This window comes from Parasteatoda tepidariorum, chromosome 5, assembly GCF_043381705.1.
Source record: "Parasteatoda tepidariorum isolate YZ-2023 chromosome 5, CAS_Ptep_4.0, whole genome shotgun sequence".
Lineage (NCBI taxonomy): Eukaryota > Metazoa > Arthropoda > Arachnida > Araneae > Theridiidae > Parasteatoda > Parasteatoda tepidariorum.
Window position 1 is genome coordinate 80,572,930 of NC_092208.1, and position 14,581 is coordinate 80,587,510.

Here is a 14,581-nt window from a genome sequence, read left to right on the forward strand (position 1 = left end):
GCTTATAACATTATGAATTCTTGTAGCGGTGTAGTACATTAAAGCATCAATACAATAATATCAAATAGGTTAATATAGTTCACAATTACCGTATCGAGTAAATACATAAAACATCAGAAAGACTCATATCTTTAGCAATTTCTGTAGCCTGCTAGTACATTAAAACTCGAATGAAACTTAAAAATGGCTTATATCATTTATAATTAGTGCAGCCAATTATTAGATTAAAACATCAACAAAACATTATAGAGGCTTATAACATTATGAATTCTTGTAGCGGTGTAGTACATTAAAACATCAATAATATCAAAGAGGTTAATATAGTTCACAATTACCGTATCGAGTAAATACATGAAACATCAGAAAGACTCATATCTTTTGCAATTTCTGTAGCATGCTAGTACATTAAAACACGAATGAAACATAAAAAATGGCTTATATAATTTATAATTAGTGCAGCCGATTATTAGATTAAAACATCAACAAATCATCTGAGAGGCTTATAACATTAGCAACTCTTGAAGCAGTGTAGTACATCAATGAAACATATGAAAAATTTATAACATTAACATCTAGTGTATTAAAACATCAATACAATATCAAAGAGGCTTTTATAATTTATAATTATCGTAACAGGTAAATACATTAAAACATCAGAATGTCTCATATCGTTAGCAATTTCCGTAGCGTGCTAATACATTAAAACACCAATAAAACTTAAAAATGGCTTTGTGGCTAAAAATGGTCATTTATAATTGTGGCAGCTGATTATTATAATAAAATATCCAAAAGGTTTATAACATTAGCAATTCTTGTAGCAGGGCTATTGCATTAAAACATCAATATAGCATAAAATAAACTTTTGTGATTTTTGATTCCCGTAGCATTTAGTATGCACCTTAAAAATTCTTAATACAAATTTAAGACGCCATGACGATCCAAAATTGTCCATCTTTTTAAGTTTTTTTTTGGTATTGTAATACCGTTCCAAAACTTTTCTTTTCCAAAATTTTAAGTTAAACCACTGTTTATGTTGATTAATTTTCTCTTTCAAAACTAAATTTCTAAATTATCAGATTAAATTCGATATAATTTTTAATTTAAGAGTTATGTACAATATTTAAATTCAAAACTTAAAATTTAATTAATTCTAGACTGCTACAATAAACATTAGCAAAGCATTCAAGTATAACTAAATTTCTCAAACTAAAATATTTAATATAGAATCAGAACTTAAAATAATGCTATAATTTAAATTTACATGAAGTAAATACAAAGCAATATAACAGTCTAAAAAAATAAAATCTTTTAGCAAAACAAATATTCTTATCTTGAGCTCTAGTTTTAAAACTAAACAAAACGCATCAAAAAACGATTAAAATTTATATAATTAGATCAGACGTTCAAAAATTGTCTTCTACTACTGAAATATTTTACTGATTCCCGTTGTATTGTTTTTCTACTAATACCTGTTTTAGTTTAATTCTTTTTTATGATTCTATATGTGAAATAATTAATCTAAAATATAACACATATACTCCATTTCTTAAATTTGTCACATTTAATGAGGTACCGTATCATTTAAACGCTGAAAAATATAGCATGAAAAAAATGAAATAAACAATTAAAATATAGTACAAATTTCAAATTTTTTAAGATATAAATTTTTATTTAAATCATATACTTTTAAACTTCAAAAAAAATATTGAATGAAAATATGAAATAATCATTCTAAATTGTAATATCTATTCTAATAACTTGGTCTTGTGTTATTATTGAAAAGAGTATGATTTTTCCACTAACCAGAAGAGATACTAAAGATAACAATTTTGGGATACACAGTGTTAATTTGTTAACCGTGATATCTACATCATTGTCCTATCAATTCTAACGTATTTTAAATGAATAAATTATAGGGTATAATTCATTTCGTAGAAAACTATTAAATTTAACAATAAAATTTCTTAAATTTTTGTTTTGTTTCATCAGATTGCATAATTTAATGAGTCGTTCATTGCTTACACTGATTAATTCCACAGAATAAAAAATAGAAATGTGAACAGAAATGTGATCTTATATTTACTTTGTTTCTTAAATTCCTTTCAGAAAATAGTTTCTTTTATCATTTAGAGGCGCTACTTCTATTATTTGGAGAAGTGTATGTAAATATAAAAACCTATGTCTAAATTTCCCGCCTTTATTTCAACATGAATATGAACAAAAAGGAGTTAAAAAATTCGATTTTAATTGTGTCATCAGCTTTTCAAACTAACCGTGTTAAAAAACTGAACAACTGTATCAGATATTTGAAAATACTGTAGCTATAGAAGGGTTCAAGCTCCATGAACGAAAAACCCTATTCGAAAGTGAGATGAAGTTTCGCGTTATTATGTTAAAGAATAAGATTTTAAATTCGTCACTAGTGATTCTGTTGACAGTATTATCTGATACACAGAATTAATTTGGTAAAAAAGATATTTCCCTATTACAGTATAACATGGTACTAGATTATGGATAAGTAAATATTTATAAAGTTTATTTCATATGCAATAAGATTGAAATATTGATTAAAGAATAATTCTAAAAATAGTTTTAAAAAATCAAACTGAAAGATAATTCTATAATAAATATAACTTGCGAATATTGAGGAAATCAAACACCTTTTCACGAATTTCTTAACAATCGAAAATAATTAATACATTCGAAACAATTTGCATATTTCACATTTACTATATTAAATTCGATATAGGTCAGTAATAAAATACGTAAACTTATATTATTTTTTTGGTTATCGTTTAGGTGCACTAAATACTGAAAATTATTTTTTTTCTGCTGATGGTACAGTTTAGAATACGAGTTGCTTAATTCGTGCAAATATTCACATCCCTCAAACTATTGTGAATTTAAGATTACGAGAGTAGGTTAGCTAATATAATACAGTTGTTTAAAAGCATTTTACGAAATGTGATATAAATTTTTTGAGTTATTGAAAGCAAATTTAAAATGTTACCATCTTTTGAAGTTTTAATGGAACATGATGTTACTAACTGTAAAGTTCATGCGTGACTTTATAAAGAACTGAGGCTGTATATGTTTCTGGTGGGTATAAACAAATTTCTTCTTCTTACCTATTAGAAATTCTTTTGATTGAAATATCTGTCATAAAAGGTACTGAGGCAGGTGGTTATATTACTAATCAATAATTATTAGATCATAAATTGAAAAATTAGAAGGCTTTTCACTTAGTTTTTCATCACATTGTTTTCTTTCTGGGAGTAAAAAAAATGAATTTCATCATGAGGGTTTAAATAAAATTAAATAATTCCGCTTCGTTCTGATAAATTCAGATATAGATTACCTTTTTTGCTATCAAAAAGTCAGTTTAATCAAATTTCAGACTCACCAGAACAGTTAAATACTTTTAAGCTGAGTTCTCAATTGTTGTAGCACTCAATTGTTGAATTGTAGTCTCAATCGTTATATACGTTATGAGCCTTACTTACGTGGAATAAAGTTTAGTAATGGGAACCTTACAAATATTTCACAGCCATTTCTAGTACAGTTTAAATGATCTTAAAATAATTTAAAATGGTCAGCCTAAATTGTACTACGCACCGTTTTAAGACTGCGGATGAACGATGTACAAATTAGGAAACTGCCCAAATTCTTGAACAAAATGTCATTCAAAGCTCCAAGAAATAGCCATAAATAAGTAGAACATTACATAATAAGCTGCTAAATAATGAAATATGATTTATTTGATTATCTGTACATTACATTAGTTCTGCGTTATCAATACACTAGACGCTCAGGTTTGGCGAGGTTGCGAGCGTAAACATCGGCTGTAGATGATTTCGATCATCAAAGTAAAAATAGCTACTGCCCAGCCTATCCCAAGAGTAATAAACACTCCATTTAAATCTGATAACCCTAAAGGTAGGGCTAATGCACTCTGAGAATAGTTACGGTTCAAATTTCTCTTTAATTCGAATTTAAAAAGGTTACGGTCCGCTATTTTTTCATATATACCACCACTCAAAATTCGAAGCAGGATTTCATTGAAGCGCTTTTTGCAGCAAAAATCTTTCCTGATTGCAAAACCTGAAGGAAAACTTCCAAAAACATCTTTCGAATAAAAGTACATTTCCGGGGGTCCCAAAAGTAATCGAAATAGAACGGTTGTCCCAAGTATTGCTACGTTTTCAGGAACACGCGTGATATTACGAAAGTAATACCATTTATTTTCTTTAATGTATTCCCCCAATCCTTTGAAATGAGGTACAATGCTTTGCGACAAATAATCTGCTTCAAGGGTGGGTCCCGCTGCTAGACACTCCATTTTTCCTTTTCTGACTTCGGCATAGAGATCTTTGAAATCTTTTATTTGTTTCATTTTGATTGGTGAAGTCAAAAACGATAACAGAACTGAGCTGTAACCCAAAATCAGAAAATATGAATAAAGGATCCAAATTCCAAGTGGTATCCGCCTGGACATTGAACGAGGGTTGTAGCTTATTCCTTGCCCGAAAGAAGATCCCCACAAGTTGATGAAAACCGAAATTATTGACTCTTTTGGCGAAATCAAAGCTCTAAATAGCACTGTCACAAAGAGCAGTACGACAAAAAATAAAATCCATGTGAGAATGCTGAAAGGATACGTGAATGCCGCTGTTTTCGGCAAGAGAGAAGCGTGATTCATTAGAAACGTTTTATCAAGATTGAAGTAAGGCACGCTGAAATCTGCAACAGTCGACCTCTCTTCGGTAACAGTTATATAGCTGAATGCCATGTCAGTTTCATTCCTTCCAACCATTCCCATCATTCCTGTCCAGTTTCCGAATGCATCCTTGGAACCGTACGAATAATCTGAGGGAACAAGAATTTCATATTCGAAATTTAGCGCTCGTGACAATAGTTTTATAAATTCACCATCAGCACCCGAGATAATGTTTGTGTTGTTGATTCTTTTAACGTCTGTAGATTTGGTATCTGGTAGAACTGTAATTCTAAGTTTAGAAGGAAAGAATGCCTTCATATTTTACACAATCCTTTGAGGTTCAATTTCAGATCAAGTGCTTTGAGTTAAGTTAGTTCTTGAAGACTTGCAGAGTATAGAAATGCTGCATTGGTAAGAAAATTTCACAGTTCTTCATAAGATGAATGAATTCTACATGAAAATATTCTTCTGGAACTTGTGTGAATATTTTACGGTTGTATAAAAAGCTTTGTGTTGATTGTCAAGTTTGAAATTAGCTTTGATTTATTGAATCAAGTCTGCTCTTGAAAGCTAACAGAGAAAAAAAAATCTGAATTACAAGGCTAATCTTCATGAAAAAGAGTTTATTTAACTATAGCTTATTATTTTTAAGCAATTATTATATAATAATTTGTTTGTATATTTTCAGTCTTGATAAAAATCATTATTAATTCCCAATAATATATTAAATTCTGAAATTATTTGCCCACAAGTTAGTCCATGAAAGTTGCCAGGTAAAAATTTGAACTGTTAAAGTCCTTGATATGTAAGAAAAAGATGGAACAGGAAAGCGTCGAATGCAAAACAGAGTTTTGAGTTTTTATTTTAGTTTCAGAGCTTTGATGAATGGATTGTTCCTCATAAAAAATAATAAGTGCAGGCTTATACAAGAATTTTATACATTTAAATAAAAAACAAGCAAACAAAGCTATTTGAATGAGAGGTAAGATCCATTTTTGCGCTTCATGTTGTGCTAATATTTTGTTATTCATGAATTCCCTTTCTTAATTGCACAAAAAATTTCAGTTTCTAAACAAGCATAAATTTTGAATCTAGGTACGATGTTTGTTCTTATCTAAACACCTAATAATTTATATATCCCTATAAGAAAGTACTTGAAATGGTTTGAAAGAATATGCCATTAAATAAAATTTTTGTGGTAATCCCCCACTCTTTTTGACGATAGTATTGTGAATAATATTGATAGGAAGATAATGTGCATGTTTATTTAATGGTAAGATTAGATGAAATATGTGATCAAATGGTAACTAAGATGCTTCAGAACCGTGTATAACGTCTTATTATGGATTTCTTACTCATTTAAATCTATTTAACTAAATGTGGGTTAATTCTTTTTGTTTCTAAAGCTAGATATGTATAAGATAATTAAAAATTAAAAGTATTCGATATTTTGCAATCTGTTTTTGTACCGATACAAAAACTTTCACCGCATTGTAGATTTCACAAATAGGTTCTTTCTTTTTTTATATTTTTTAAAGCCTTAAACTATACACCTTAACATTTAAGTTAAATTATATGTTTTTTACCGTTAAAACATTTTTTTTCCTTTAATAAACCATTAAATATAGAGTCTTGTATTTTTTAAACTTTTTGCATGTTTTTAGAGAAATAACATCAAAATAAATACCGTATGTAAGAGTAGCTCATTTCGAAATGCGATATCTATGCGTTTTATCGTCGGGGTTTCAAACACTCTCTTGAGATTTTTATTTATTTATTTATTTTTGCTATTGTTTATTATTACAACTGAAAAAATGACAAACAGGCTTATTTTCTGGAATAGAAACTCGTTGTTAAGCGATCTCTAACGAATCTTTTTCATATTTTAAAATAATATTTTTTATGAATTAAAAAAATTTCGAAAAATGATTTTTCAATTTTATTGAATATTTCTGTTGTTATACTTAGACAACGCTAGGCTAAATCATTAGTTTTAAAAAAGTGTTCCTTTCTCCATGGGTATTTAAGCTAATCTCACAAAATTTTGCGCAGTTATTGCATATAATAACCAAAGTAATTGATTTAAGTTGTAAGATTATTATCGCTATATTTTCAGACATTGGCTATTCAGAAAAATTTTTTTTGTTCCTAATTTATTACCGGTTCCTGAAACTTTTAAAAGCTTTAAACTTTATAGATATGTATGGAAAATCGCATGATGTAAACCCATCTAAAAATTTCAAAATTTCTCTGTATTTTAAAATTTTTCTCTTAGTATTTCCTGAGAAATATGTTAAAAAAAACTAATCAGTATAGAAGTATTTTCATTATTTTGTCCTACCCACGAATAACACTTATGATAATACATAATGACTTAAATATTTTACTTATTGATTGCCGTAGTGAGTATTGATTATACTTTTTTTTTCTAATGTAAAGTATACAGGAGAAACTTGACCCTCTTTTTAGTCATTAGATTGATCGAAAGTTTGGGTTAATTTTGCTTCTTGTCCAGTATGTCATAACACGGGAATCTTTTTGACTGTAAATCCTTTTTAAAATTTTTGTACACAAGTATAAGTTTAATTTCTCTTAAGATTAAAATAATTTTTAATGGATTTTTATTACTTTGTTTACTAAGTGTCGAATAAATTTTAACCTCTATATTTAAATTCATACATTCTTTTAAATTACTTAATTTAAATTGACGCGAATGAAAAATTTGAGAGAAATCGGTAAAATAGTTTCTCAGAAATAAATTTAAAACTTATGGCTTCTTAAAAATTTAACGACTTAGGAGCTATTCCTCCAATTTCTCACTAATTTTGTCTTTTTGTCATTGAAAATAGCTTAGAAATTGTTATGACTTATAATTTATTGTTTTCCCACCCATATTAAATGAAATAATAAAAAAGTATTTGAAAAACTATTAAAATTATTGTTTCCATTGGCTATCTTTGTTTAAACTAAACCTATAAGTGTATGCAAAGAGCTTTCGAATATTTTAAAACATTTTTGAGGTATGAGTAACGCGAATTTGCTACTGTGTGCTGCAGGTTTATAATATCACCCCTTAAACTTTTAGCTAATTTTTTTTAATTGAAATTGCTAAAATTTAATTTCCATCAAATGGTTCCATTACAAGATATTGTATTTGTAACGGTAACTAGCCCTCCTTCCCCCGAATTCAGTCTATTTTAAAATGATCCAACATAAGAATAACAACTTTTTTGATAGCTTATTCTTGTTAAACCACCCGAAATTTCATTCATTGGAAGTCAATTGTTTGAATAATCATGAATAACCATTACAGCAATGGGAGAACTCTCACTGATTTATGATGGACCAACATAAAAAAAGCGATTTGTTTTGATAGTCTGTTTCTGCTTTACCAACGAGAATTTCAACATTGTTTCTTCGAAATTCATTTCGGGGACAATGACCAATATTAAGTGATGGACATTGATTGATCAAAATTTCCATCCATACGTTATTAGCTGACCATCAAATCAGTAAAACATTATCTTTCAACATGAAATGATTGATGTTATTGGTCCTACAGTACCAATCATAATCTAATGGGAGAACATCATACCAGGGAAAAAGCTTCCCTCATAAGGTGTGGGGATTTTGTGGACTCATGAAAATCAAACATCTCCTAATGGCTAACTATCATAGTATTAAGACAGCATTTCCATCATGCAATGATTGTAGCTTGCTTTGCCATGAACATTTGTTGAAAATTGTTCGTGATGACAGTCATATATTGCTGGAACATCAAGAATCGAACTGAAATCATCCTAAACCATCAAAATAATTTAATGGGACCATCCCGAATTTCGACTTGGGTAAACGCATGTATGGCCGAATGATTAAGACATCTGAGTCCTGACTGTGAGATCGATACTTTATCCCAGCTAATAGTACTTTTTAAATTGCATTTCTTGATATTTAAGAATGTGTTATATATATTTTTTTTTTATTTTTTGATGTGTATTTACATGAAAAAATATTTAAATATTTCTCTGGAAAATTTCAAATTTTTGATTCAAAAATGGTTAATTTTATAATCTAATAGGAATGCAGCAAATTTTTTTAAAAGCATTAAATAAACTTAACTTATTTTAATGACTGTAAAACCTGTTTTTTGAAGAAAAACAAAAATAATAATAATAATTTAAGTTAAATAATAATAATAAAGATATTATATGAATGTAAAAGATTCGAAATATTTTTTTATTCGACAGATTTTAATGTATATTAGGTTTTTGCAATGAGAACAACAATCTTTATTTTTATTAAAAAATAACTAGATAATTAAAGGGAAAATTTTTAGTGAAGTGAAACTAGAGAAAATTAAAGTATTCCTTTAAAAAAATTTTGAAGTAGGATTATTTTGTTTTATTTCAGTTGGAACTTCGATTCTAAAGACTATTTATTTTTTAAAAATTATTAATTTCATAAGAAGTCCTATTTAATTTGCACAGTGAAATTTAGCCTCGTACAATTTGAGACACTCTTTAAGTTTTACGTTTTTTTTTTAAAAAAACAAACATTAAATCTTGATTATTCTTAATTTTACAAACCTAAGATTGTATCTTCCTTTTACACATTACAAACATCTTATTGGTGTAATGAACGATATTAATGTTTTTTTCCGAAATATATGCAATGAATATTATACAAAAACAACAATATTTAAATTATAGCGAATCTAAAAAGTGAACTTTTTTTCCTGAATTTTCTTGTTAAGTATTTTGAAGCCTGGAATATTTGTAAATATCTACTACCTAAATTCTCAGAAGTGAAACTCTAATTTTTGACTGATTCATCTATATTTCACCAAATTTGAGAATTATTCCGCAACGAAATCACGAGATTTGTAAATGAACTGGAACTCTGAAATATATGACGAAAATGTTTCCTCAAAACGAGGTCTCATCGTGGTGCATTGTGGGAGATCAGAATGACAAATCCAGGATGAAATTTAAGCGATTGAAAATAAAGTCGCGAAATAAACCGACCGAGATGTTTGGTGGACATGGAGTTGAGCACGTACCAGGAAGATCCGGGGTTTAAATCTCACTTCATGCATGGGTATAACATTTCTCTCGGTTATATTTGTCTTCCCTGTGATTTTAAGGTGACATTGACCCAGCTATATGGAGCTCTCGATAAAATTATTATTATTAGTAGGTCAGATATATTAGGCACAACCGTTAATATTATCCTTTTAGGAGGTAATAAGAGGATGAAATATTTCGTTACTTTTGTCGTAAATCGTTTCTTTAGAGACGTAACAGAGGATATTTCATCACTTTGACGAAAAGTTCGCTAGAAGCATATACCAGAAAACGGTTTGGCCAAAAAAAAAAAAACGAAAGTTTCAATAAATTTGTGTATTTATTTTTGACAGTGTAATGTCATCCTCAGCATCCCATCTGTTCCTGCACTCTTTGTTTCATCATCAGAAAGGAAGATCTTAGGTATCAATTTAAAAAGAATTACAAAATCATTATTTCTATGTGCTTCATTATTTCTATGACTATGTGCTCTTTTAACGGGAAAATATTTAAGAAATATTTTTGCGCGGAGCTGAAAAACTTTATAAAAATTTAATTTAGACATTTTTATTGAGATTCGCTTTACTTTATACAAGAGTATTATGCAAATTAGGAAAACATTCTATAGCTTCGACATTTAATGTATCATCCCGAAATTTAAATTTCACGAGAGTTTCGTATTTTTTTCTTTGTACCTTGGAAATAATTATGCTCGACAGTGATGTGTCGAGTTCTTTAAGCTCATTCACGCGCACTTTTCAGCATCCAAATTGCATCCAAATAACGTTTTAGCTAATGGAAGTGCATGCTTAGATATGAAAATTCTTATTTCATCTTTTAATTCTCAAAATTTTGCAAACACTTTTCTATGAGATAACCAACAGACTTACCTATGACACACAGACACACAACCTCGAGAGACTCTTTGGTGTGTCACTTTGGGTCGAAACTGGATAGTACTATAGTTTAAGCTGTTAGTCGCTCACACTTTTCGAAATTTTTTCTACATTCAAAATTAATTTTTAAAAAAAATGAAATCTCGCTTGATACCGTGCTCCTCTATGATCAGTTGTATGCTTTAAACTGGCCACAGGAGAGCGTACTAACAAGTTGACTAACTATTCGTGATTAACGGGTCGAGAATCATTATTTTAAAGCCTAATATTCTTACCAATATTGTAGTAAAAGTACTTTCCATATGCCCCTTCCTAAATATTCCATAAATTATCTAAATTGCAGTCAAATTCAACGTTCTCAATGTACTTAAAATCGAATTTGTGTGTATATATGTCACTACAACGAAATCCATATTCTTTGAGATAATAACGAAATCCAGGATAATAATTCAAGAAAAATTTTACGTTCTTACATAATGCTTAAAAACTATATTATTGTATGCAATTCTCTCTGACAATACTTTTAAAGTAATAAAGAAATCGATGATAACCATAAATCCATGATTCATTTCTAATGCCCGATAAAAATAATACAACGTTTTCATACCATATTTAAAATCGATTTTTTATTTTACATTTCATTCTAACGATCTTTTTTAAAATTATTCGGAAATCCATGATAATTTTGACGTAAAAATACCAACATTTATTAGATTAAAAATTTCAATATTCCAGGTATAATAATAATGTTTTTTATCGTTCTATGGTGTTTGCATATACCGATGAACAGGTGACACTCTTGGTACCAACATTGCAAGAAGAACTTTTAATGGCTTTAGAAAGTCACCCAAATAACTATAATCACAGTAAACATCGCGGAGAATTATCATAATACACAAACGTAATGCAAGGTATATTTTTTCATCAGCAAACTTAAGTTTAAATAAAAAACAAAAAAATTACTTGATGTGTTGAATAGAAAGGAGATTGTCAAAAATAAATTTAAATTTAAAAGTTGGGAAAATAACTTAGGTTTTAATGTAAATATCGTAAATTTGACTAATTGTGTTTTTAAAAAAATTACTTTTAACTTGTAAAAAGTACTTAGATATACCAAAACAAGTTATTTTAAAATAATTTTCTCTTTTGATTTATCCGTTAAAATAACCAACAAAATAAGCTTTTTTTCCATTTTTCTGTAAAATCTTTTCGAACTCTAAACAGGAGTTAAATTATGTGTTGAAATACTTACTTTTGCTAATACTTTTATTTGTTGTTTACATAGATTGTTTCTAATATTTGGTCACATGTTATTGCTCTTTATAAAAGAAAACATCCGGCTGGCTTCAAGTGCAATACAGCAGAATATTTGAATTCTTGATAAAATTTAAAAATAGCAAACGGAATAAAATAAAATAATTTTCCAAATTTAAAAGAAACAAATCCCGGCATTTTGCATGCAAAAGCAAAACACAAAATAATGAGTCTAATTTCTAAGAATCAATTTGATATAGCCTCAGTTAATTTTCTAGATATAATGTTCTCCTTGCATAAACTTAAACTTAAAACTTAATAAACTGAAACTTTTTATGTGTTTTCTTTAAAAGTTTTTGAAGAAATTCTTGCAATATATATTAAAATAAAATTTTGATAATATGAACATGATTATCTGAATAATTAACTGAGACCATATCAACTCGAATCTTATAAGTTGAATTCTTTTTTTTATATCTTAATTTTTGGTACCAAATATAGATTTTTTTAAATTCATTATTTAAAATGTTTTATTTTATAATTTAGCATGAGTTAAATATTTTTTTAAAGTATTTAAATAATTCTCTAAGTATTCCTTGAGAAATATGAAGAAGGAATAATATGGAAGTGATTTCATTATTTTGGCCAACCCTCATATAACACTGATGTTCATACATAATTACTTTATTTTACGTATTGCTAGCAGTAATGATTAATCAGTACGTTTTTTTTTCAAATATTGGGTACACAGGAGAAGCTTGACCAGGTTTCTACAAAATATAAATGAATAAATTTACTTATTTGTTACCATCTCAAATTTTCCAAAACGATATTATTTTGCATCTCATTTATGTTGATAGTTTAAATAATTGTTTTTTAAAGTCAACTATAAACTACTCATTTACTTAATAATTTTTCGTGAGTGTAGAGTGTGCAAAAAGATAACAATCTGCACTCTCAGGTTCTAATGATCGGATTTTGCATTAAATACCATATCCATAATGACTCAATAGAATAACCTCAAATATATAATTAATCTGTTAACAATCAATTAAGCAACACAATCAGATGCAAAAACGTACTTCCTTTTTAAGAAACATACCTTTTTTGACGTATTTTAACATTTTGCTATTAAACTTGAAAGAGGAAGATCAGTTACGAACTGAAAAATATGGCCCAGAGAGTTAATTCTAGAGAGCGGTCGAAAATTTGGGTCCCTGACTTTTTTCTTCCTGTCCATTTTGCAATAGCACGGAAATCTTTTTAAGTGATTCAATAAATTTTTGCACACAATTATACATTTAATTTCTCTTGAGAAAAAAATGACTTTTAATAATTTTTTATTATTTTGCTTACTAAGAATCGAAGCAATTTTAACTTTTAGGGTATACAAATTTGCATATCATTTTAAATTATGACTTTAGAATGACAGAAATACAAAATTTGAACGAAATCGGTAAAACAGTTTCTCAGTAAAAAATGTAAAAATTATGGCTTATTAAAATTTTTTTTAACTCAAAAGCTATTCAGCCGATTCTAAACAAATTTTATATTTTTGTTATTTAAAATGATTTTAAAATTGCTATTCCTTACAATTTAATATTTTTCGAATGTTATTAAATAAAATAATAATATAAACTATTAAAATTATTATTCTGATTGGTCATCTTTATTGGACGTATCTACTGGACTACGATTTATCGAAGTTCGACTACGAATTAGTTCAAATTATCGACTATCATTCAGAGAAAGCCAGCCAGGCTGCACGGGCCAGTCCATTATCCTGTTTCCATAAGATGAATGTTAGAGTTTGGTTGGGTCAATATATCCTTATTCAAATTCCTGAGTGACTGTAGAAACATTTCCAATGTGAGTCAGATGTTCCCGTCACTTATATTTTCATGAAAGCTTTCTGTCGATTCAGTTGTTTAAATTTTTGAAATGAAAACTCTTATCTGTGAAATTAAATTAAAAAATATAAATTGAGTTCACGGGATAAAAATTATGACGAAAACTTTTTTTTAAAAAATTTGTAAGCAGTATTAGCCATTCCTTTTTTCAGATGCGATTAAGATGAAAGAATGTTAGATAAATACTTTTGCCGTTCTCAATAAAGAATTTGGAAAGAATTAGCGTTCATTTATTTTTTGTTTTGTTTCTGTTGAAACTGTTGTAACACACGGGCGATATTGTAATGATGATAGTGTGAAATTCTGACAAAATTAATAAAATAATACCTATTTTCTCTAAATAAAATTTTTTTTTTATTTTCAACAAATTTGAATTTTTAAACTGTCAAAATAGGGAGGGAGACATTATTAATGAAACGGAAAATTTTTAAGCTCCATTATAACTGGTTTTTAAAACATAATTACTATTAAAAATTAATATTTAATAATTGTAAGGTATTCCTTGTATTATTTTATCCAATCATGTTTGAATTTTAAGGCGTTTCCCTTCTTAGATACTTTTAAATTATGTGGGTTTAAATTATGAAATAATAAATTAAAAGGAATCGGTTGGTTGTTTGGAAGAAAAAAAATCTATATAAATGACGCAAAATGTTTATATGTATGTGCCTGATACAAATCCGCAATTCTGAACCTATCAGCACCGATTTTGGTGTACAGTCCACAAAAAAAAAAGATATC

The 14,581-nt window shown here is 28.0% G+C and overlaps 1 protein-coding gene across 1 annotated transcript; it reads right to left on the minus strand.

Annotated features, from left to right (window-relative positions):
* Nucleotides 1-3,808: 3,808 nt before the first annotated feature.
* On the minus strand, nt 3,809-5,035 carry LOC107438506 (probable glutamate receptor). The gene has a single exon (XM_016050815.3). The coding sequence runs from the start codon at nt 5,033-5,035 to the stop codon at nt 3,809-3,811; it is 1,227 nt and encodes a 408-aa protein (XP_015906301.2).
* Nucleotides 5,036-14,581: the final 9,546 nt, after the last annotated feature.

Excerpts from the sequence above, each read along its gene's own strand:
- LOC107438506 (XM_016050815.3), bottom strand. The coding sequence starts at position 5,035 with ATGAAGGCATTCTTTCCTTCTAAACTTAGAATTACAGTTCTACCAGAT.